Source organism: Liolophura sinensis, chromosome 5 (assembly GCF_032854445.1).
Source record: "Liolophura sinensis isolate JHLJ2023 chromosome 5, CUHK_Ljap_v2, whole genome shotgun sequence".
Lineage (NCBI taxonomy): Eukaryota > Metazoa > Mollusca > Polyplacophora > Chitonida > Chitonidae > Liolophura > Liolophura sinensis.
This window is the reverse complement of record NC_088299.1, coordinates 16,640,161-16,667,080: the sequence shown is the minus strand read 5'-3', so window position 1 is coordinate 16,667,080 and position 26,920 is coordinate 16,640,161. Positions and strand designations below refer to the sequence as shown.

At 39.0% G+C, this 26,920-nt stretch overlaps 2 protein-coding genes across 2 annotated transcripts in view; one reads left to right on the top strand and one right to left on the bottom strand.

Annotated features, from left to right (window-relative positions):
• Positions 1 to 26,920, bottom strand: part of LOC135465652 (protein disulfide-isomerase TMX3-like) — a 61,869-nt gene that overhangs the window by 15,542 nt on the left and 19,407 nt on the right. The window lies entirely within an intron of this gene.
• Positions 1,768 to 26,920, top strand: LOC135465650 (fibrinogen-like protein 1). Its single transcript, XM_064742938.1, has 2 exons — positions 1,768 to 2,999; positions 25,531 to 26,920. The coding sequence occupies exons 1-2, from the start codon at positions 2,321 to 2,323 to the stop codon at positions 26,217 to 26,219; spliced, it is 1,368 nt and encodes a 455-aa protein (XP_064599008.1). The 5' UTR covers positions 1,768 to 2,320; the 3' UTR covers positions 26,220 to 26,920.

Genomic DNA, 26,920 nt, shown 5'->3' with positions numbered 1-26,920 from the left:
GAGAGTCCAAGCTGCCGCCCATAAAATATCATGGTGAAGAACCTGATAGGGCACCCCTCCCAGTCACAATATACTGATATCATGCCAACCAGTTCTGTTCCTTGCCCTAACCTCTCAGTGCGAAAAGCCAAGCCAGGCAGCAACAAATACATGTACCATTTTTGTAGTCTTTGGTATGACTCAATCCGGGTTTGATCCCAGGTCTCTCGACTTCGAGGTGGACGAACGCTCTAACCATTGGGCCAAAGAAGTGGTTACATATGTTTTATAAGTTAGGAATTATTCACAGTTTCAATTAGTTGTAGTTTTCATAGTTTGGACCTTTTAATGCACATTGCCAGTTTGTATTTTCATCATTAACAGGTAAATATGATTTCTTTGATGTCTTGTAGATTTTTGTTTTACTTAATAAAATCATAAAATGATTAAAGCTGACAAACATGAAGCAATTGTTAAATTTGTTAAGCACTCAAATGTGTGTTAATAATACTGTACACATGTCTATAACAATGTCACATGACAATCAAAACTGTACACATGGCTTAGAATAATTTCTCTGAAAAATCAAGCAACCTATGAACTAAAGTCGAATGTATACAGATGTGTTTTTCAACAGTCAAGACAAGTGTCGCCAAGTCCAGATTCCTAAACACACTTAACACTGGAGTTACATAATACTATGATTTTATCCAGCCTTCCCTATAACCCTCTGGTCTCATATCTGAACAACCTGCTAACAGTTGTGCAAGGTCCTGTGTCATCTAATTTGTTATGGTGTGAGGAGATGTGGCTTGGATGGATGCCTGATCGGCATGCCGGGCCAATGTCTACAGTGCTGAAGTATGGCAAACACGTGTGTGTGTACGTGTGGTAAGTGAACATAAGAGAGGACATCAGAGTAGTTGTGGTCGTACAGAGGAAAAGGAGGAGAAAAGTGGCAAACACAGCATACAGAAAGCGGAAAACAGGAGACATTACTGAAATGAGTCCACATGGCCATGGCTAAGCTTGTAGCCACATGTCTGCGGCTACATATACAGTTGTAGTGATGTCTGTACCCTTATACACAGACAAATCACCTCTCCTACCAGTCACACGGGGAACGAACGCAGTAAAAATCTGACGTATGTGCTCTAACTTTCTGTATACAGCTCGGCGTGAATAATGTTAGCATAATCCTGAGTTAGTGTGTGTGGAATTTTGTCGCCAATTCTCCACCCCCACCCCCCCCCCCCCAATTCCTGACCCATCATCCCCCCTCCCAACAGAATGCCCCTCACACATCACATGTTTATACAGCTCATACTGAAGTCTGATCAGCTGTGGTAGAGACGTAGGTAGGCTTTATACACACAGCAGTTTATGTGTCTTGAAGACAGTCAGCCTGTTCATGCATGAGAAGTCTGTAGGAGAAGCTAGCTCAGATGTAAGGTGGTTGAGACAGGGTCGTCTGTCCTGCAGACAGGTAACACTGCCCCACCTGACCCGCCCCTCGACCTGTCCCCAGCACAAGCCCCTGGCTATGCCCAGCCACAGTCTACTAACTACAGCCACACAGGTCCATGATTCTTTAATCTGACAGAGGAGGCACAGTGATTTATTACGGACTTCTGTGCGCGCGTGTGTGTGTGTGTTTTTTTTTTCTTTTTTCTACAGCTCATTATGTTTCTAAATTATTTAAAGAAAAGCTATGGATTTGATTTGGCAAACTGAGCAGTGAAGGATGCGTATGAATTATGACAAGAGGGATGGTAGGATGACACCATACCAGTTCATAATTGGTTTCTTGGGACGCTGACAGTTACTGCTGGCTAAATTTAAATGCCATACTTTCCCCTCGCTGCATTCCCCATGTCAACAGTCAATCTTGCCCTGAAGACGGTAACACTAAGAAACACTGGAAGTCTGGAGCAGGCAAAAAAAAAAATGAGAAAACCCCCAACATTTTCATGAGGTTAAAAAAAATGACGGAAAGTTATGTTAAAATGGTGAAGTTTTGAAGAGTTGAACGTCAGTGTGTGGGCAAAGAGGAGCTGTGAGCTGTAGCAGGGCTGATCAGTTAAGGAGGCGGCTGTATACATGTAGCTATAAATGGTTAGGAAGGAGGGTACTATTATATCTGCTGGACTGGTCTATAATAGCTTACAAGAAGACAAGTGAGAGCTGGAGAGAAATGACAGTGAGCTAAGGTATATATCTGAGGAGGCAGCATCAATAGTGTGTGGCTCTGTGTGTGTGAGTCGGAAGACTGTAGTCTAGGCAGCCCCCATACCTGTCCTGCTTCCTGACTCGATCTCTCCACAGCCTACTCTCCACCAGCATGGAGCTGCTGCGACCCCGGGACAAGGCTCTCTGGCTCAGGCTACCCCTGGCCCTCTCTCTAGTCCTCGTCATCCTTCTAGCCACTATCAACCCCACCTGTCTGGCCCGCGAGGCCACTGTTCAGGGAAAACAATGCTCCTACACAGTTGTCGTGCATGAAGTCTCCGATTCCGCCAAATGCCCCGCCCTTTTTCGGCCGAGGCATCGGAGACACAAAACCTACAGCCGTCCTCGCTTACCCAAAGTCTCGGACAAGCTGGTAGCGGATGAGGCGAGCTCTCAGGTCAATATCAGAGATCTTGTTAACAAGATGCACACCGTGGAGGTCAAACTGTTTGATGAGATCGTCAAGAACAGAGAGCTGAACACGACACTCACAAGGCACGAAATCTACCTGCAAAAAGCTGAGGACCTGATGTTGGAGTACAAAAAAAATTTCACGAATCTGTTCAGGACTCTGATGTTTATGGAACAGAAGCTACAAAGGCAGAGGGAGATCAACCGAGACCTGGACCATAAACTTTCCAATGTCATGATCGATGTGGCCGAAGTCAATTACGTCCTGGAGAAGAAAGTTCCCAATGAGAACTCTAACCTGGAGTCCAAGGAAGTGGAAGTACAGGCAGTTTCCAAGGTGCGCTCGTGTGGTGTCACTGATGACAAGGCCAGGTTTGCAGGTAAGATCTTAACACATTTACCTTACAGTCTTACCTTGAAAGTTTTTTTTTTTTTTTTTTTACAATGTACACATGGATGAAAGTGATGTAGCACATAAAGATGTACATCCCCTAAGAAACACATGCAATGTCACCGCTAATGGTTTTACTAACCCTGAGGCACATATACACAGTGTCAAGTGCTGGAGTCCTGAGATGCCCCCTAAAGAGCAGAGGTGACCCAAACATGACGTCATTGCTTCCACACTGTTACAATGAAGCGCGTAATGCTATCGGGTGTTATCAGATGTGCCATTACCGCAGTTCTATATATAATCAGATAATTGTAGGTGGTTTTTTTGCCTGACTGTCAGACAGACACAGCCCTTGTGTTGACAGAGAGGGGTATAGGTATACTGGAGGTCAAACTGCCGATAAGCTAAGGGGCCCGCCGACGAGAATGCTTTTATCTTTGCACATCATCGTCAGTTGGCTCTGCGTCTGGGATCTGTAAGGAATTATCCTCACTGCTCTTCCAATCCTTACAATGACCTTTTAGCTCTCAGAGCTACCGTTCAGGGCTATAAACTGTCTCAAGCAGCAAGCTTCAACAAACAGATTATGTGCTCTTACTGCAATTCCTACCTGCGTGAGTTTTCACCTAGACATTTAACATGCAGGCAGTGACAGCCTTGATGTATCACTCAACCTGAGCAAACATTACACTCGCTGTGACCACATCAGCCTTGTGGCCAGGTGGCTGTATTTTAACCCCAGATGACCTTATGAGGTCAAATAGTTTCACTATCCTCCTGACATGTTGGATGAACATCCCCAATAGACAAATTGGCAGATATGTCATAAAGGTTTAGTGTTGATGACAAGGGTTTTAGCCCAGACTCCGGGGTCAGACAGGCCACCCTAGCTATTTCCTCTGTACACACTAACAGGGATTAGGTGGGAATGTTGTCCAATCAGCACTTGAGGAGAGCCTCAGCTGTAACTATTTCACATAACTCTCATAGCCAGTCATTATCTGTAGGATGGGAAATGCCAGAGTACAACAGGCAGCCAGACCACTACTCTCACCCAGCCACATCCCAAATGACAAACTTCTTTCAATTCCTATCAGTCATGCAAATATTATTGGGTTTCCGGTAAATTTTTTCACCAGTTTATTACTTTTCAAATAGGTTAATTTGACGAATGAAGTATTAAACAAACAGCATAAGACCTTCACAAACAGAAGAATTGTTAAATCAAATGATAAATTTGCTGTGACAAAAATGTACCATCACAGCACTATCTAACAGTCTTCATATGAACATTTGTGTTATTGCAGTAAACAATTTCATATTCAAGACTGTAAGATTTCCGAGATTTTCAAACATTTTGAAGATTTGTATAAAACCCTGAACTCCCTTGATCAAATAAATTCAAACAAATAAAATTTACATGTGGAAGCAAGGCCAGAATGTGAGAAGATCTGTCAGTAGCCTGTGGATGGTTGTGGGTTTCCCAGAGTCCAATTCCTCTCATGGCAATTGAAACATTCTTGAGTACGGCTTTAAGCACCAATCAAATAAATAAACAAATAAATTTAGGTACAAATTTATTCTACAGCGTTATTGCTACTTTTTGAAATCAAAGGACTTGTTAGTTACTGTAGAAGGAGATCCTGGTACTTGCATGGTTGTTCATGAAATCCTATACCAATATTCATGATGGAATGCTGAATTGCTTCACTGAGATCTAACACAGCTTAAATGCAGAGACACCACGGAGTGAGAAAAATTGCACTTGTCTGGCACCACAGATGGCTTATAACAGCCTGTGGGGGTAGGGGAAGGATTTGATGTCCTCAGCAAGTATCATTAGTTCTGCCACATTAGCTCTGTGATATGGTCAGCAAAAGGATTCCACCACTCTATAGCTACCCCCCACTCACCCTCATGAAGCTGACCTGATCCAGATTACCCCATCACTACTCAAAGTTCAAGTCCCAAGACCATCAAGCAGAGCAAGGCATGATTTTCACAAGCCATACTTATGACTTACACCTATAATTTGTTGTTTGATAATGAAACCTTCTTCATATGCCTCCTATATAATATGATATTAAAGGCCAAAATATTTACACACATATGGGTTTTTGCACTGCAGCATCTGACAGCCATTTGACAATAAGACTAGAGTGACCCACTAGCTAACAGACAAGCTCTGCACTCTCACACATCCACCTCATGTGAACCTGAGCGCACCTCTACGACTGCATGTACGCATCATGTACACATGCATGTATGTATCAGCTACAAGTTCTGCATCTAGTAGGTACACACACACCTAATGCTTCACTAAAGTGTACAGAGCTAAAATGACATCCACAATGTAGAGACATATGTACACACTAATACATGCCAAAAGGAGTAGGTCTTAGTTATAACTGAGTTTCCTTTTGTGAAAACTTACAAGGTATACAGCATGTCTGGACCACTCAAATATTCATCCACAGTTTTTTATGGTTGCTACTACAAAGCTTCCTAAACATAAACTTTTGGTAATATCTTTGATATTCCTGATAATCTAAAAGATACAAAATACAATTATGTCCTCTTCCTTTTCATCCAAGCAGTAATTTATACAGGTGTACCTCACTGAAAATTTGACTGAAAATCAGTACTTTTCTTCAACACACCACTTCCGCAACATCCACAAGTTAATAGAAAAATTGTGATCTTCCACTGCACAAAATATACAGATCCATGCACAGTGCACCAGAAAGTTCACGTGGCCAGTTTGAGATATAAGTATGCCCTAAGGCCATGCAGGCCAACAAGGCCACAATGTCTATACAAATTTATCCCATAATGTCCCAAGGAAGCAGATTAGCAGACCATAAAATCACATCTGATATAAGAAATATAAAATCTGCTAGCTGACAGACATTAGGGTAATCACAGTCACTGGATCTATAGCAACTGTATACACAACTATATGTGCTGACCAACAACACTCTAGCTAACAAGATGTGGTCTGTCTGGTCAAACCCTCACTTAAGGACTTGAGGAAACGCTCAAATTGGTCACCTGGGTGCTGTTTCATAAAACTTCCTTAGTTCACTAAACTGCTTTTTAATAAGCCTGTAGTTTTTTCCTTAAGTCTCGCAACAAAAACACGACAAAAACTGCTTATGCATGGTAAAGGTGTTGCTAAAGCACAAAACTTCGTAACACAACATTTACATTTCCACAATGGCATCAAATAACCGCTGCAAACTCATCTGCCCCTTTTATCACGTATCCTATACCTTATCTGCCAACAGGAGGTTAATCAGGTACCTGGCAAAGGTTGGAGGTTTACTTTGGTTTCACGCATGCACACATAAACCACCATCATAAATCAAAATAAATAAATATACCTTACTAGCATCCTAGAGTCATACAATGGGAGACAGGTGAGTAAAGTGTACAGCTGACCATTGATTTAGGACCAGTGTGCTTAGCTGCATACATAAGGTTAGGATAACCCACTGTGGGATGACCTAGCCAGACAGTCACTTTGTCCAGGTAGCTAAACAATACAACTCAGCACTTACACAGATTTACATATACAATTCTGTAGGAACCACGGCCAACCGCACAAACACAATGAACAGTCACATATTAATCTGCTGATAACAGCACGCTATGCACAGAAGATTTAAATACGTCCACTTTCAATAACTGTAGGGTAGACTGTAAAGAGCCCATTCTCAAATTAAGAGACAATGCAAAATCTTCAATGTATGTATATTCATGAGTGATGACCTAAATGAGAATTACAAATGATCCTCGAGGAACCAGACATACCAGAGAATACATACATGTTTTTATTTAATTGCAGATTGATATTTAAAACAAAATCTCCAATGAATGAGTTCACTGTTTGTCAACTGCATAGTGGTTGCAAGGTAAATAAACCAGTCGAGTACATAATATCTGAATTCACATGAATTCATATCAATTTATCAGATCCCCAGGAGCTACATTTAACTACATTTCCCTACAAATCTGCATATATACACCAGGAAAAAGTGGTACAGAAAGAACTGGTTAACAAAACAAGGACAGCCAAAGTCATAATCTTACACAGTCTTGGTAAAAGTCAGACTTCTAGTTCATATGTACATGCAACTGTCTTACAACAATAATCAATCAAAATTCTAAAAAGAAGAAAGCATAAGGGGTCATTGTTCCTTTATAATACAACTTTGTGTGTAGAGAGCTAACCTAAAGTATTTCCTGCCAAACTGACCAAGACACATGATGCGATATAAATCAGGCTCTACGCATGTTGTTGGTTGGGCTAAGAAGAACTTAAAAATCTGCTGTGTCTACTGATCCAAGCAATTATAAGCACATAGACTCCAAATACTGTGGACACAGGACTTGTGATAGCAGTGTCTAGATTATTTAAGGAAAGTTTAATAGTTCATTGCTCACACATGTAATCCATAAACTCCACATTGCTCAGGAATTCGATATGCGCACAATAAAAGGTCTGTTTTTTTCTTTGCTCTAAGTGAAACGCAACTGTTTGTGGCAATAGCTCAATCAGGTGGTGACAAGTCAACATAGGGTTATGTTATGAAAGAATGCTGAAAGGTCTGCTAATGGGGGAGTACATAAGCCAGCTAGAGAGCTACAAGTAGGTATAAGCTATCCATTCCTGAATGTCACCCAGGGAAATGCTCAGGCAGCTGTTCCTGGATCTGCTTGAACAAACATTCCCCCCCCCCCTCCCCCCCACTCCACAACCTGTCAGCAGGCTTGATTATCACGGATTAGGTCAGTTTCTCCCTAACATAGTTCCTCTCCGTGAGTCAATTTTCAATTTTTGCAAAAACTGTTGTCACCAGGCTCCTAAATTTAAATTTTTAAAATAAATATTTGAATATATAGATATCCTTGTAATTAGTTGTCTTATGTGACACTGTAAGGAAAATGTCAAACTATCAGTATATTTTCAGAATATTGTGAAATCCTTGGTAGTCCCTGTCAAAAAGACCCAAGTTTAAAAAATGTAACAATTTTTGTGACTTTACTGATGGTCAGGTTAAAGGGAATAAGCTATGGCATTTAGAGAAAATTTGATTGTGCAGGTTTTGTGGTTTGTTTGTGTCCAAATGATAAGCTACATTTTACATACACCTATACAAAAACCTATAGAAAAACTGTATGTAGCATCATTACCATGTGTTTACTATGATAACTTTAAGATTGAGATCAAAAAACATCACTGTAAGAAAAGCTGTATGTAGCATCATTACCATGTGTTTACTGTGATAACTTTAAGATTGAGATCAAAAAACATCACTGTAAGAAAAACTGTATGTAGCATCATTACCATGTGTTTACTATGATAACTTTAAGATTGAGATCAAAAAACATCACTGTAAGAAAAGCTGTATGTAGCATCATACAAATATCATGACCATTACTTTGCCACAGCACATGTACACTTCCCCACTTTTCTTATTACCATGAACTGTTCAAACATGTACCTAGATCAGACTGCTTTAGTGAATCAAATAAAGCTCATCCATCATATTCCTCGAGTGTGAAAATTGTTAGGTTGACGCGTGGAGGAAAGTAGACAGAACCATCAGGAAATCCTCCCACCTGAGCAGACAACCCCTGACATGTACCTCCTGATCGACCCTTTGTCTAATTCGTTATCATAGATCCCACAAAACAATTCCTACAATTCAAACTGATGACAAGAACCCACAAGAAGTGAAAGTGAGATGGTGGTAAGGTAACTCAGTATGAGGGCACCAGCAGATAACACCCACATGTATGCTCCCCACCAAGGAAAACCTCCTTACCCTGATCATTACTTAACAAAATGCACTTCTCTGTTTTTACACCCAAGAGGGAAGAGTTCTGAACAGTATCTTTGTGTGCGTCTTTTTATTCAGCGTTCAATTACTTTGATAATTTATCAAGGTTTTCAAATTTATTTCACCATTCTTCATGACTGCATATCTATTTGACATGAGAAGAGAAATAGTTTTCACATTTAATTATTTATTTTATTTCACTGGTGTTTTACATAGTACTCAAGAATATTTCACTTATACGACGACAGTCAGCTTTAAGGTGGGAGGAAACCGGATGGAAAGAAACAGTTTTCACATATTAACAAGCAAATATACAATTCTGCACCCGCCCTCCAAATGAGCCAAACCTTGCCGCCAATTGTCCACACGTCTGTGCATTCCTCAATAATTACATTAGGCCCTGCTCTAAACTTTATACATACTTTAATGTCACAGAGAAGAAGATAATGCAAATTCATACTGACAGAGGAATGAAAACAAAAAGACTTGTACAGCTTTGAAGTTTGATGTGCAGACGTTTACATGTAAATTGTCACATATGGTTTGCTTAACTTTAAAAGGCAATAGCAGGGATGAGGTAATGGTTAGCAGATAAAACAGCACACATGTATAGGGACACAGTTAGAGTCCCCAATGGCAGCTAACTCAGAACACACCACACCAGCACATAACAAATGTATTACACACTTCCTTCCATCTCTCAACCACAACAACACCTCTACCCAGTGAAACACACATCAGGTACATGTGTACAAATAATTGCAGATTTATGTCTGGCTTCCTTGGAACAAATGACTCATTCCAAAGAAAAGGCAAAGAGCGCAAAACAGTTAGATGATTCAAATCTCTCTGGCATTAGAAATCCCATTTGAAACCACTACTACTTAAAATATTATGGTGCTAAAAACATGTTTATTTATATATTTATTTGACTGGTGCTTTGCACCATACTCAAGAATGTTTCACCAGCATATGACGACAGCAAGCATTATGGTAGAGGGACACCCAAAACCATCAACAGGTTTCTGGCAGAAGTACGGCGGAAGAGGAAACCAGCATGAGCTGGACTAAAAATATGTACATGTATATAGATTTGTTTTCACTTATTGTGAATATGTTATGAATTGTGTAAAGGTGATTTTGGGGGGAACCACACTGCATTGACAGCATTAGGCCTGACGTCACACTAACATATTTATTTCCAATATGCAACATGCATAAACAGAATTCTGTACTTTTCAGGAAATTATAAAAGGGTTGTTCCCAGTTAAATATTAAGTTAAGGATGGAAAAATATGTCTGTACCATACACCTGGCCCATGAAGCACATGTCAGTCTCAAATTAAATATATGACATTAAATATAATAAATAATTACAAACAAAAGATTATGAGGTATGTTTCCTCACTTTCCCTGCTGGTTTTCATTATAGTCAATGTGGAATGAAGAAATTTCAGTTCATGTTGACATAATAGTATATGTAACATTTCAAGTGTTCATTCCAGAGCTTCATTCAAGGTTCTTCCACTCAGTTCAACCACCCATCTTTTTTTCTCTCTCAAACTTAGCCTTAACTTTTAACCTTGAACCTAAATTATTTCTTGTGTAAATCAATTAGCAGACCTATGCCTATACATGTAGTATGGAAATGTGGTTGATACACGTACATATAGTACACGGTGTGCATTTGATCAGATATGTAATTAGCATACTTGTATCATTATAAATGATATATACAGTTACCTAGTACTGCCAAGCTGACAAAAGGTCTCCATATTCATTCTTAGTCAAGGCTTGCCAAAACGTTTTACTGGACACACATATTAATATTAGGCTAGACTATTTTAACAGTTTACAATCCAGCTGAACTCCTCTCTCAATACCTTGCCGTACTTATAATAACACCAAACCTAAAAAAGCACACTCCTCTAGGCATACTAATATGTTTTCCAAAACTTTCTCCAAATTGTTTCCAAACACCCCATGTTGGCAGACACAAAGTTCCAGACATGTTTGTTCATAATAAAACTAAATGTACATGGGAATATCCTTAAGATTCACTTTTAAGTACATTGATGTTTCCACTATTATTACAGTTTATATGTGTGCACAGTGTAAGTAAATGATTCAACCTCCACCACAGTAGCAGATGATTTAATTAACAGCAGACCCCTGGGTCATAAGGTTAGATGTAATCCTGATGTTATCTGACAGCATCACACACTGGCTCATATACACTGACAAGAGGTCTATATGGTATCCATTTGCCAGAGATGCTGGTAAATGGCTTACATCAGGGCCTGCCATAAAAACGGCTACCCACCACACACAAGGTGAGGGTGGAGGGCATGTGTGTGGGGGGAGGGGGGAGTGGGGGGAAGGGATCACCTCAACCTGAGGGGTAATCCACACGACATAGGTATACAGTCACTCAAACCAAAACAGTGTGTGCATCATTACATACAACCATACATTACATTTCAAGTAAAAGTCATAACGTGAAGAACATACATGGCAAACAGCATGTAAAACACCCCAAAGTACTTATGGTAAGATTTATTTCTTTGACTGGAGTTTAATGTCATCTTAACTCCTGATTTTTTTACTTGTACATTTACCCAGACAATCAGCTGGTGAAGGAAACCAGAGTACATGGAGGAAACCATTGCCTTATCTATAGCTTTGTCTGATGGAACTTAAAACACACCTTAATTAACATGAGAAACATTTCAAATGTATTCAACAAATGTGGACCTTCACAGTGCACAAACTTGGTTGCCAAGGCAATATGTACATACATGTACACCTCGAAAGTTCATCCAGAGAACTTAGCTGTAAACTTTTCAACTTTTAAAGAGACACATGACCTCATAAATGTCTGTGAGTTTTTCAGAGTGGCATGTGACAAGGTACATGCATGCATGTAACTGAGAAATCTCTGCCACAACCTAGTTTAATTCTGATTTTGTACATGAACAAGGCTACAAGCCCAGAGCTCCACCAAAAGACTGTTCAGTCATGATGCCCTACAACAGTTACAATTTTCTCGGCTAACACAGTCAGCTCACATCAAGAGCTAACACACAATGACATCTCCATATGTCTCAAACAATCTACCCTGTTTTAATTTTTTATAATTCTTAACTGCTCACTCAAACATTACCCCAAAAAAAACCTTCGCACAAAAGAACTATGACAGTCTACGCAAGAACAAATGCGTATCTTGAAACAGCTGGTGTTTTGCACATATACATACTGTATGTTCTCTTTTACGCCCACACTTCACTTAATTACCTTTACTTCTTACAATAAAGAATGTGGAATGTTTTACAGACTACCTTGGGCATTAACCTACCACGATCACAGATCGATGCTTGATGACATTATCAGACGGTTGTAGTCTTTTAAAACAATGCAAAAGCATAGATACTCCAAAGAAACTAAGACATCGCATATCTGATGTTTCAATATTTGTCTACACGTCCTGAAGATGACAAATAAAATTGTCTCGAAATGTTGAAACGTCAAAACTGCGACATTTCAGTTCTTTTGTGTGTATACTGAAGATGACAAATAAAATTTGGTCAGAATATTGAAAGATCAAATATTTGACTGCTCAGTTTTTTCGGAGTATCTACACTAAGCTTATTGGTGTACCAACATAGATTTAGTAGTTTGTACCCAGTCATAGCATTTCCAGGAATCTAAAGATTCACAGGTCGAGGTCTTAAATTAATCACTTTGCTTTTCCCATGCAGTGAATAAATTCATCTTCTGTAACTTTATGAAAAAGATTTTGAAGTTGTCATTTACCATATTAAGCTCTAGACAACTTGAGCTACTGACAAGACCATACTCTCTTAACATAAAGCTGAACTTACAAATACCACAGAGCTGTGTGATCAATTAGTGGAAAAACGGACTTAAGACATTTGTAATTATGTGTCATTCTCAGCACTTCAGTATTGTTTATTGGGACCATCTGGCTGGTAACATTTCACTCATCACCCTTTCACAACTTTTACTTATTCATTAGTGTTACTTGATTCATGCCATATTCCAGAAGTTTTGGGTGTTTTATATACATGTACAGTCGTGGTCAGGATTAAAATCAGAGCGGAAGAAAATGGACTGTGTCTAGGCCTAAGGTACTAGCTCACCTGATACACTGTCTGGCTTATCCATCACACCAAAAGCAGCAAGTGCTGGATTTGAGCCTGAGGCAGTGGCCACATGGCACATTAGCTGTAGAGAGAACACTTTAGGTGAATAGGCCAGCCAGGAACCCTTGGTCCTTGGTTCATTTTGTTTTCACATCATTGCCAAATCATCCATCTGTAACTCATCTTTTGAAATTTTTATCCCTGTAATTCATGTCAATAAAAAACCTTGTCTGTTTCCCATCTTTTGAAATTCTGTAAACCTTGTCTGTTTTTGTATAAGTTATCAAATACTCATATTTCTAGAGACAGGGGCCTGTGTGTATATGTACACACAAACCATTGACCTGAGTAACACCTTGTCAGAGTTTGTGTTCTCTCAGATATCAATCAGCATGCTGTACGAGGTAACAGCATGCCTGGGGGGTTTTACTAGAATGGTCACGGCACAGAGTAGCTAACAGGTAACATCAATTATAACCACTCTACAGGTACAACATTCCCCACGTTTATTTTGGGGGTTAAATTTGGATTCCCACTTTTTCCTCCACTTCCTGGTAGTGAGCAGAACTATGCTGACTATGTACTGATAAGCATCTGTTTGACCCAAGCAGTCATTCTTACACTGTCACAGGGATTTCTTAATGGACACATGTGCACAGGGGAATGTGGTGGGAGGACTGCTATGTTTGGTACACATGAACTCAACTCTGTACTTATTACCTTAAGTATGTGGACAATCTTGTATGTGTAAGACATCACTGGCTTGTCCATTGCTGATTCTGACAGTTTTACTGGTTTTAGGAAGGCGCTTTGAGGTTTGCTTAAAACATGGGATGATACCCTACTGGAAAATTGTCAGTGCCAAAAATAATATTTTGTGACATTTATTTGCCTCTAAAATGCACTTCTGTGGAGGAAATTTAGGCGATTTAGGGTATATGCACACACACACACACAGGCTTTTGCATCACCAGCTACATTCAGACATGCCCTCAGAGTGCAGAACAATTACCGTTATGTGATGGCCTACATGGATGCCTGGTTCCCTGACACATATTAAGCTACATCACCAGCCATCATAAAACTGTCTTCTAACAACTGCTCCTGGATACATCATGTAGACCCTTGTGTAATCAAAACTTAAATCTTAGGAGCAAAACTCTCCTAAAGTATTTTCCCCCAGAACTGCAGTCTACTTTGCTCATTAACATAGCTTGTAAGTACTTGAATGTATCAAAAAGTCGACATTCAATGCCATTCAAACTAATATGTGCACTGTATGTGTCCTTACAACAAAACTCACTGTGTCCTTACAACAAAACTCACTGTCTGTGTCTTTACAACAAAACTCACTGTGTCCTTACAACAAAACTCACTGTCTGTGTCCTTACAACAAAACTCACTGTCTGTGTCCTTACAACAAAACTCACTGTGTATGTCCTTACAACAAAACTCACTGTCTGTGTCCTCACAATAAAACTCACTGTCTGTGTCCTTACAACAAAACTCACTGTCTGTGTCCTCACAATAAAACTCACTGTCTGTGTCCTTACAACAAAACTCACTGTCCGTGTCCTTACAACAAAACTCACTGTCCGTGTCCTTACAACAAAACTCACTGTCTGTGTCCTTACAACAAAACTCACTGTCTGTGTCCTTACAACAAAACTCACTGTGTATGTCCTTACAACAAAACTCACTGTCTGTGTCCTCACAACAAAACTCACTGTCTGTGTCCTTACAACAAAACTCACTGTCCGTGTCCTTACAACAAAACTCACTGTCCGTGTCCTTACAACAAAACTCACTGTCCATGTCCTTACAACAAAACTCACTGTCTGTGTCCTTACAACAAAACTCACTGTCTGTGCCCTTACAACAAAACTCAGTCTGTGTCCTTACAACAAAACTCACTGTAAGTGTGCTTACAACAAAACTCACTGTCTATATCCTTACAACAAAACTCACTGTCTGTGTCCTTACAACAAAACTCACTGTCTGTGTCCTTACAACAAAACTCAGCATACCTTTCCAATTAAAACTGAATCTTAAGTTCTTAAAGCAGCACAGGGTTTTACTTAGCAGGAACAAAACTGCTCAAACAGCACAATGAAGATTTACAAGCTTGCTTTTCTTCAGTTTTCCCTCTACATACGAAACATGTGGAACATGAGAAGGTCCATAAATCCCCTGCTTGTCGACTCTATAGTCTGTTAAGTTGGCTTACAAGATGGCAGTATCTATTATGTAAAGTGTCTAGGCTCTCAAAATGTTTGGCAGTGAAAAAACATAAAGCAAACACCCAAGATGAAGTGCTGAGGGACAAGCTCACCCTTCCCTTCCCCATTGAACAGCTGTTTTACCAGACGCAGTTTTGAAGCAACTCAAGTGCTAATCATAACAAGCATTACCTAAGGCACACACATACTGACTGCTGAAGAGGGCTTATCATCTTGACTTTTGCATAACTGTTCCCCACACAAGAGGTGTTTTACTGCCAACCTGTACAGTTCCAAGAGTGTTTGTACCCTGCCAGACAGAACCAAAATAAACACTTATATACTGTATCTGAAGTGGCCGGGCATCTGAACCCTTGGTCCCTGCCCCCAACAGACAATAGCCATGTCCAGACAATCCCCCACATACAATATGTGGGACAAACGGTTCTTCCCAACCTCTCAAGATGGCCATAATACTAGAAGTTAACATGATATTTGTTAATTCATTTAGATATTTGACTGGTGTTTTACGTACTCAAGAATATTTCACTTATATGCTGGTGGTAAGCATTATGATGGGGGATAACCTGGCGAAACCTGACCATTCGCAGGTTGCTGGCAGATTTGCCCACGTACGACCAGAGAGGAAGCCAGCATGAGCTTGACTTGAACTCACAGTGACCGCACTGGTGAGAGGCTCCTGCGTCATCACGCTGCGCTGGCATACAAACCACCTCAGCACAGAGGCTGCTTTATGAATTCAACAATTTAAGTCTCTAAAATTTGCATACATGTAAAACCATGAATTTTCACTTCATATATAACTGCTGCCATCAACAAATACCATCCTTTTGCAAAGTTATACTACATGTAACTGGCCAACTTTTACACTTGTGACATTTGTTGGATTGGTGAAGGGCAAGTGATCTACAGAAAGTTCACAGAAAATGTAAGACTAGACAAATGTAAATTATTTACATGTAACTGCAAGTTTAAGATGCCCAAACTATTATCACTGGACAACACTCTATTAACAGCCAAATCACAGACTGAATCGGATCAACTCACTGAGCTGCCTGTGCCATTTAAAAATAAAATGATACCTCAGACCGCACTTGGGAACAGCAAATCTATCTAAAATAAGCTTTCCCCAATTCCACCCTCTTATTGAATGGAACAAAAGAAGAACTAAACATTTCTAAATTCTGTCTTTCAGCTAAACAATATTAGACAATGATTTTATGGAAAATTCTTTATCCTGTCAAACACCATGTACACCATTTCTTAAACATCAAAGGCTATATTAACCATGCAGAGCTACTTTCTATTTAAGGTTCTACCCCCAATAACATTTCCAGGTGACTGGGCACCTGACTCTTCATCACCTAGCTTATTTCTGTAGAGTCTCAGCTGACGTGGAAACACTGCCTGGACAGCAAACTGCTAGTGGAATGAAAGAGTACCTAATGTTACATATAATACTCCTAAACTTGTCGCCTGCAATTTATTGCTTCACGCTGATTTGACAAGATAACATACTCTGTGTTTTCAATGCACAATTTCAAAGCCAAAGTCAGCAAAAATATATTGCTGCAGGTGTTGCAGATAACTGAAAAGTTGGCAACACCCCATAAATGCAAAAAAGAAAATTTTTCGAACTAATAGATAGCTCTCTGATGCAGTGAGGGCAACTATGAGATCAGACACTAGTAACATGTAAGGGTAATAGGTATTTCTGCATAAAGTGGATGTAAACACAGTTACTAGATGCAATTCCATCTATATCCCATATATAAAAGTTTCACCTTCCTCTTTCAAGATAAGGAGAATTGTGTTCCTGTCTAGCTGTTTGCCATTCTTAAAAATTTAGGGAAAACATGCACTTGTTCTTGTTTGTCAGACCTGATCATCTGCATGCTGTAGGTGCAAATTACAACTCCACAGAGAGAAATGAGTGTAACAGAAATCACACTGTATCACCACTGTGTGTAACAGCTTGACAAGAACACTGTACCTATGATGCAAAGTGACAAAATTTATAGCTTTGTGGAAATCCTGACTTTGCAGACAAGCTTGCATGCAAGAGCTATTCCAAGAATACATCACTGAAGGAGAAACTTTGCCAGAGACTCTTCTGTCTGGTTAGAATTGGTAATGAGTCTTAATTGCTTATATCCTGAAGTATTTGCTGCCAACTGTTGATGTTAACAGTGGTCCTTGCCATTCTGCTAATGATTAATACAGCCTGTCTGAGGACTTTAAAAAAGCAATAATGCTTTAGACAAGTGTAACCTCGGGACACGCTCCAAGAAAGTCTTATTACACACTCATGACACACCGCATGTGTTCTCTCAAATGCCGGCTTCGCAGCATTGCCTTATACGGTGACTGGAATCTTGTACATACTGGATGTATGCATACTGGAAGCCGAATGATATCAATACAATACTACATAACCAATAAACAGCAACACATCCCAGACATTTCTAATGCAATTAATTTTAATCATACATGTAACAAAATAGAGGTAGGCGCTCTGGAAATTAAGATATGCAGAGACAGGAAAGTGTAGACATTACATTTGTAGTGGAAATTCTTTACCCTATTTCTTCTAAAATTTGGAACAGATATGATGAAAGTAGAATATTACATTTCTTTACGAGCCTTTTGGAAAAGTAAAAATATCAGTATGCTGTTCATTAGATGGTCAAACATGATCAAACAATATGACAAAAAAGAATCTCAATATTTCTGCTAAAATCACATATTGACTAAAATGAGCAGTCCAGGTGTCCCAAAAATGATAGGAAACAGGGTAGTCCAGTTTACCTTCAGATCACAGACAGCACACCTGCCTTCATCTGTTCTTAATGTTCAACAGTATAGCTTCTCTTCACAAAATGAAACTGTTTTTTTTTTCTTTTTCTATAAACTGGGCTTGTGCATGAACATGGCATCCATGGAGTAAGTTTCAGTTGCATTTAACAGTGGTGCAGCAAATTAATACTTTACAAAAAGTAGTTTCTTTACAGTTTTACATTTCGTTGGAACAGCACAGATACACATCTCTTCTTAGCACTTCAAAATCCAGTAGGGTTGCTAAAAGAGAAATTCCTACACATCAAAAATGAAAAGTGTGCAGTGCTACAAACATCATCTACAAGCAAAACCTGTTGAAATTACCCCAACTCCCCAATAAATTCAACCACAGACAGAGTGTATGTTCTGGAATTTTAGAGGAATGTTATCTGTTCTGGAAAGGTTTTATTTTATAGTTTTGTATGTGACACAAGCTACACAACACATTTCCATCTTTTTATTTTTTTTTTTATTTCTCATTTGCTTATTATTCTTTTTTCTTGGAGGCAAGAGATAATTAGAGAAAACATAACTAGATAAGTACTGATTATGAATTATCTCTCAATAATGGCCATATAAAAGCCAAAATACTGAGTCATGGTACAAGGATTATAAATTTAATCAACCTTTTCACATGTTTGCAAGGTGTCTATTCAAGCATGTTCTCAAAGCCTTATTCCGTGCTGATTGATAAAATTATACTTTTTGTGAAGCCCTGAAACTGGTCAATCCAACCAAATCCCTATGCTGGCAATTTTAACAAAACAGTTGAGCTTGAACCGATTTCCTCCATGGCGCACCGATGACTGGAATGCAGCAGGTGTTGGCATATTAGCCATAAACTAGTCCTTATGAAGCTGCCATAACTCACGCTGGCTCTGGTTTAGTGCCTGCCCAGCAACACGCACCTGCCCTGCAACATGCAGTTTAATACATGTGTGTATTCTGATTGAGTCCTGTTATATGCCCGGAATAAACTCAAACAGGGATTTTTGTAGATATATTCATCCCGATACAGCTCATGCATCAACAAAACTGGCTAGTTAAGCCCAGCTGTGGATGAAATGTACCAGAAATGTACGCCTCTACCTCTGCAGGTGTCACTCGTTAGGCCTACTTATATTTATGATGGCCATGAAATGTGGGGGTGCTATTTTCATGGGCATGCGGAAAGCTATACCGAAAATAAATCAAAAGTGTTAACAAACTGCTTATTTGCCTTACAGGCCAAAAATAAGGTAGCTAGAACACCAGGATATCCAACCAACAAACTAGGGTCTTTCACATGTCACTGACAGGGCCTGATATATATACACTTACTAGTCATACCAGTATTAAAAAGCATACTCATCTGCAGGTTACTCCTTTATGATTAGGCTCTTAACAGGCTGTACTCAATTAGATACATAGCTGCGTAGGAATCATAGAAATCCACATCACAGATATATTTGATTTTAACAAGATATTTGAAGGCAACACCTACCTATTGATCTGACACCTGACAGAGACACTCTAAGTCATTTAATCCGTCTAATTTTGGGCACCCTGTATGTACCTGTATCCAATAATCTTAGCCATTCACCTAGCAAGCGGGGGCATAATGAGAGCTAGATGACACAAACACTTACCAGGATGCATCAGCTATTCCAAATCTGTGCTTGTGTTACATATCAGAGTATGAACAAATTTCATAAAAAAAAAATAATAGTAATCTAACACTGAATGGATAATGCCAGTGACTTTCAGGGAACACAAGTGTATGTACAAAGTAACCAGCAAGTCTACAGGCAAATTTGAAGGCAACAGTTACAAACAAAACAAGAGTTTTGTGGTATGTGTATGATCTCCAGTTCCTTAGGGCACCATCATGAAAGTTGTGCATTCACACATTTAGACTTCACTTTTGATGCCTATAAAAGCATGTATACCTGGAGAATAGCAGACAATTCTATACTGTTAGTAATACAGCCAAATACAATCCAGCCACATATAACAATACATGTATATGTGAGAGAGAAAAGAAAAAAAAAGAACACTGAATAAACCTGAGTACATTCTGAATGATGCCAACATATTTTATTAGTTCTGGTAATAGATGGGTCATCCACTATTAAAATTAAGGCATCCTGATGTACACTACTGTACACTGCTGAGCCTGCAGATATTGATGCTACAGGCTTGCTGAAGCAGCTATAATCTGACCTAGTCCTACTGACATATCTGGCATCAGCCTTTACTGCCACCTGTCTGCCTAATGCAGGTCTGTCTGTCTGCAGTACACAACCTAGCCTTAGTTGCTAAGTCTCCAGCTCACCGATTCCTCCAACCCACGCAGCCAATAACTACATAAGCAGGCTGACAAATGCTTATTTACACAACAATGATTAGCAAGACATGATGACATTCCAGGATATAAATATACAAACAATATTGACCTGCCTCCTTCTAGTGAGTGGCAAGAGCAAGCATCTATTCTGTCAATTCAAACAGCTTATATCAACTACCTAACATGATGCAAAAGCCTGGTGGGTAAACATTACTCAGAAGTCAGAAACTTAACAATAACCTCTGCTGAGTTACACATAAATATAGCCTGACTTTTGACAGCGAACAGAAAAACATGTCATTAAAACTACAGCAATGACGAGAGAAGCTCATCATGCTTATAAGGAAGTCAGTGAGAATGACAAGACTTGGGTAATGAAGCGTACAAAACTCATATGAAGTACCAACCTCAACTCATCATTCATACACCATCACATGTCAGGATTAACCAATAAACAGTCTACATATATCTTTGCTAGTGTGTGGATCCACTGTTCAATGTCATACCCAAGGTTTTTTTTTTTTCACTTAGTGGATGGTGGTCAGTTTTATGGGTGGAGAAAACGGAGTGCTATGGGGAAAACCACAAACCTTTGGCCAGTTAATGATGAACTTTAATACATGTGATGTACACACTTACACACCGCATTATTTCAAGCCTGTGTATTAACTGTTAGCAGACCTTAGGGCAGTCTGTCCATTCCTAATTTACAAATGCACCTACATTAACAATCAAAGAATTAAGTAGACTTTTCTTGTCATTCACACAGAATCCATATTTCTTGATGTGTTTTGTCAAAAATAACTTCATACAAAGAGGAATACATGAATACAAGTCTCCAAAATGTCAGTGATGCTTAGCTACAAGCTACAACCACATCTGCTAGCATGTGGAAGTATGTTCACGTAGTTTTCAAATATCACAAATCTACTCTGGACACTGTTTCATGAAACTTTCAAGTTTCTTTGCTCAAAAATTTGTATTTGCTTAAGAAAAATAAATGCTATAATTAAGTAGTGTTTTCTTAGGGACAAAAACATTTGACAATTTACTGAACCTGTGAAGTTTGGTGTTAAACCAGGCTAACTCTAATTCCTTAACCTTGTCACAAATGAACATGATGAAAGTGGAAGATTCAGTGGAATTTTGGCACATCCTTAATTTGATTTGGAGACAAAACTACATTAGTTGGATTAGCCAGTTTCAGGGCTTGACAAAAAGTCCTTAACTTTGTCACATATGAACATGATGAAAGTGGAAGATTCAGTGGAATTTTGGCATATCCTTAATTTGATTTGGAGACAAAACTACATTAGTTGGATTAGCCAGTTTCAGGACTTGACAAAAAGTCCTTAACTTTGTCACATATGAACATGATGAAAGTGGAAGATTCAGTGGAATTTTGGCACATCCTTAATTTGATTTGGAGACAAAACTATATTAGTTGGATTAGCCAGTTTCAGGACTTGACAAAAAGTATAATTTTATCAGACAACACAGAATAATGTCTAAAGATTCTGATTCAATGTTTGAAAAAAATTGAAGAATTAGAGTAGATACTGTCTCTTATCCAAGCCCTGATCAAATTTAGACACTTATTCATTACCAGGCCAGAACAGGCTAACCTTCAGGCAACAATATTAATGTCTGAAGAAAACCCATCTGGCAAGTGGATAAATAAACATGCAACCGTGTAACAAAGTAGATTTTGATATTAATTAAGACAATCTGGGAAAAGACTTATGGAATGTAGCCAGTGAAGGCTTCAACTGGTAACATATGGTCTTAATGTAGCTAATTCTAGAGGCCAAACTATCCTAACAAATAATTCCCCACAAGCCTGTAAAGAAACAGAAGCATGTCTTCATTTCAAATTTGCTTCACAAAACCTCAAGAAACACAACCATATCTTAATTTCAAATTTGTTTCACAATCCTCTGAGAAACAGAAACATGTCTCAATTTCAAATTTGTTTCACAATCCTCTGAGAAACAGAAAGATGTCTTAATTTCAGACTATTTCACAATCCTCTGAGAAGCAGAAGCATGTCCTAATTTCAGAGAATCCACTCTGTTTTCAATTCCGCCGCAGATGGAGATTCTTAAGACTATAAGTTCCATCTGTATTTGGTCATTTATGCCTATAGCTTTCAGTTCTTCCACTTGCTGCTTGTTTTTCTTGAACAGCCATTTGGGTTCAATTATAAACCTTTTGGTTACTTAAAAAACTAAAATTAAAAGTTGCTTGTTTATGGGTGGAACACTAATGCAGGAAAGAAACGTTACCAGGGCAGTCATTAGCTAATATAACAAACCCCGAAATTCATGAAGTGTGCATATCTGCATTGCGGCGTTCGCATGAAAACACAACTACGGTACACACGGGTGATGCCAAGCATTATAGCACAGTTTCCATTTGGTTTATGTACTGTGGAATGGACACGACAAAGTATTTATATGCAAATGTTCTATAATACCCATTGGCTATAAGCCAAGTAAAGTTGTAATAGATAGTGTACAATGGAGTGATAATGGAGGAAGCAGATCAATCAAATTAAACATTAGGGTCTATTTTCAACAATTTCTGAACTTTACCGCCTAACATTTTGGACAGATATGTTTAGTGCAATTAGGTGTCCAAAATTTTAGAAGATATAGGGTAACTGATGTTCAATCCTCAAAGTGAAAAATCCTACTGGGCTGTTCTGTCTGGAAGTCTGCTGTTATATCCACCCTAAAACATCAATTTCTTGTGTCGACTGTGGAGAAAAGTATTTGTTTGATCACTCCTGGAAATTCAATTCCAATTTTCTTTGTGTGCAGTCCTAACATTATGTGTGCTTTGTGAAATGCTCCACTGGTGTGTTTAGCTTTCTGGTCATTTATCATCTGGACTGGTTCACTCTGGGTTTCCTAAGTGGTGGTTGTACCAAACATTTAATACTGATAGAGAGACTGACATTTTGTGCCTTGCCTAGTCACTAATCATCAATTAGATTGCACTGGCAGTTGTCATATAGATCAATTGTTTCTTATTTATGTCTTTGGTGGGAGAGGTCATTCATAAGGGCAGACATTTGGAGATTGGATCCTTGTTGATCAGGATTTGGAGAACTGACCAATAGTTGGTAGCTGGTATTACATCAGTCATCCCTAGTATCTCAGTGTCTTGAATGTACTCAGAGGTCTGATTCACCTACTTCACTGGTGACACCATACTCGTGGAAGAGTTTGTGACTTATTTACAGAGAGACACAAAGAGGGGTTTAAAATGTGGAATCTGGACTGGACGTCTGGTCAGAACTCCAGAAGTCAGTGAATGTAACAACCATGGGGACATAGGTCAACCTAGGAATTCTGCACTCCTCATGTGGTATTAGATTGCCACGTTAATTGGTTATACGAACAGCTGCAATCAAAGTGCAACTGGGATACATACTTTTACATCGACAACTTACACGATTTGAATACTGATTTCACTCAGTCGTCAGGAACATATCTTGTGTCTTTCTAAAGTCACTGAAAACTCTTGACTGCTTCTCTCTGCACCATTCTGTCCTATTTTCCTACTTTATATACATTCTCAGCTCCTTGGTCGTTTGTGTTACATGTCATTTTGGGAATTGGCCTTGTGATTATTGATCTGGAACAGCCTTATTGGTTGAGGGCTGTCGGCTGACGAATGTCAGTTTCACAGGAGTTTCCATGAATTCTGTAAAACTATTAATATAGCCTAAGAATCTTGTAAAACATATTACAGCAATACACCAAACATGTAGACAAACAGTGGTTGCGCTGTACTAGTATTTATAATGTATTGTAGTTTGAGCAATCAAATCTGAGGTTATCTGGTTAGTCAGCTAAAGGTGTTCAGGGGAAAAGTACATGCGACACAGATAATTAGGCACTGACAGATTGTGGCAGTCAAGACACAGATAAGAGTACATTTCTGATATGTCACAGTTGCAGAATATAAATAGCTATATATATATATATATATATACAATCTGAAGTTCATGTGCAACAAAAAATTCTCTTTCCAAAAAAAAGAAATGAGATTTTCAGACGCTGTACATGTTACTGCAGAAAAATGGCATCTTCAGTGCTTAAATACCACTTGCCACAAAGTAGAGTAGGAACATACAGCTCATGCGTGCCATTCCTGATAAAAACTGGACACCAAGATGTACGTGCTGAGCTATGCTGACGTCAAATTCATATTGAAACTACAAAAGTGTGCCTCAAAATTTTTCAATGTAGGCTTTTTTAAGTTAATTGACTTTTTAAAAATAGAAACCCATTTTCTGTATACATGTATATAAAAGAAGGCTTATAATATGGGAAGGAAAGCAAATAATGTTACTTTCATATACTGTAATTCTTCAACATTTTCTCATATTTGCAAGCTGTTTATTCAAGCACATTCCCAAGACAGTGTAAAGCCCTCAAGTTGGCCAACCTAACCAGTGTAGTTTTGTTTCCAAAATCAAACAGACTGAAATGCATAAATCAAGCTAAAGTTGCTCCATCATGTGAAAATTTTGATGAGTACAGGAAATTAGTTAGTGAATTCATGTCAGAGTCTAGCTCTATACACAAGCACACATACACACACATAACATACTAATAAATATGCTGATCAGGAAAATATATTTACAAGACATGATTATGGGAACATTAAGTCCTCGAGAGGTTTACTTTAAGTACTTTATACTTATAATGTACAGTTGTGGTTTTGCCACATGGAGCAAAGATAAGCAGTACTCTTATCTGTGCAGTTGTGTGCAACCACTTTAATGGCTGTACTGTTGTTTTTTCTAAGCATCATGGGGATCTTCTGTGATAGGTATGACAGATACATCACCACTATTCCAGGAGCATAGTTTGGGTAACCCGTAGAAGTTTCCAGATGGGAAATACCGGTGACACCATCTTTGTAATGGGAGGAACATAAAGATAAATGACTTTGGAAATGTGGTTGAACTGGTGCAAAGATTATAGAATGATATTAATCAAGGGTTAGGAAACCAGATTCAAAATGTAGTTTGTTTGTTTTTCAAGGCACTTAACTTATACAAGAAATCTTTTTCCTTATATATTTTCAGATTGCAAGGCCATATTTGATCGTGGCCACACAAACAGCGGCGTGTACTATGTGACCCCTACATACGCGTCCTGCCCGATCCCTGTATGGTGCGACATGGACACACCTCCTGGCGGCTGGCTGGTGGTGCAGAAGAGGTTTGATGGATCCGTAGACTTCAACAGGGGATGGACTGACTACAAAAATGGCTTTGGGAATGTTGTATCAGAATACTGGCTCGGCAATGACAATGTGTTTTTGCTGACGAACCAGGACAAGTATGAGCTAAGGTTTGATCTGTGGGACTTTGAAGGCAACAGGGTCTATGCCAAATACAACAATTTTAAGATTGACGGAGAACGAGATCAGTATGCTGTACATGTCAACGGATATGAAGGCAGTGCCGCAGACAGCTTCCAAAAGCATGATGGGATGTATTTCAGTACGTCAGACCATGATAATGATGAATGGAAGGGGTATCACTGCGCACGCGAGTGGGAAGGGGGATGGTGGTACAAGAACTGCTGGTTTGCCATTCTTAATGGACCATACTACAACAAATCTGATGTGCGCTATCGCGGGATCTCCTGGAATGACTGGAAACATGAGCAGCTAAGAAGGGTCGAAATGAAAATACGGCCCTCATCTGGTGAAAGTTCTGTCCCAAAGACGAAGACGCTAATTGCTGGTGGGACTTCAGTAAAGCCTTAAACGAGCAGGATCTTTAAGATCATTTACCACACCACCCTTGTGGTCTTAGGGTGGACTATGTTGACACATGAATATCAACGATAATTCCATCAAAAGCGTGATACCTTAAAACAATCCTGAAACAATGAGAAAACAATCACAGAAACAACAAATAGGAAAACAATCACAGAAACAATGAGAAAATAAAATCCTAGAGACACATCACTAGCAATGCTCCTTTAAATTCCTGCAGTGTATTTCAGGAAATTGGCATAAAAAGTGTCATCTAAATGCACAGTGTTCTTCCAAGAAAAAACAACATAAATAACATCCTAAATAATTGTTACAAACATTAAAGATCAAAGTAAATGTCCTCTACATTTTAACTGTCCTACTCTACTTCAAAAGTTTTGTACAAACTGTCTGCAACATTCTATAAAGCCAGCCACTAAGCACAACATTTACATATAATTCTTCCAGAGCTCTTCACAGCTATGTATTGCCATCTTATGAGGCTTGATTGTCAATGTGCAGCAAATTATCACCTTGTCAAATTACATATCATACCAATATTTAACCATGCCTGACTGTAAGTGGAAGGAAATATGTGACAGCATTTGTCCAGAAGAAAGTCCTGCATTTATACTGTACTTGAGAGGAGGTATTTTATAGTATACGTATATCTGCCCATATACCAGCTCTTTATTAAAAGTGCACCCCCC

What these genes read in the sequence shown, in the direction of transcription:
- LOC135465650 (XM_064742938.1), top strand. Translation starts at nt 2,321, where the DNA reads ATGGAGCTGCTGCGACCCCGGGACAAGGCTCTCTGGCTCAGGCTACCC. An exon ending in TGACAAGGCCAGGTTTGCAG is followed by an intron (nt 3,000 to 25,530) that starts GTAAGATCTTAA and finishes ATATATTTTCAG; the next exon opens with ATTGCAAGGCCATATTTGAT.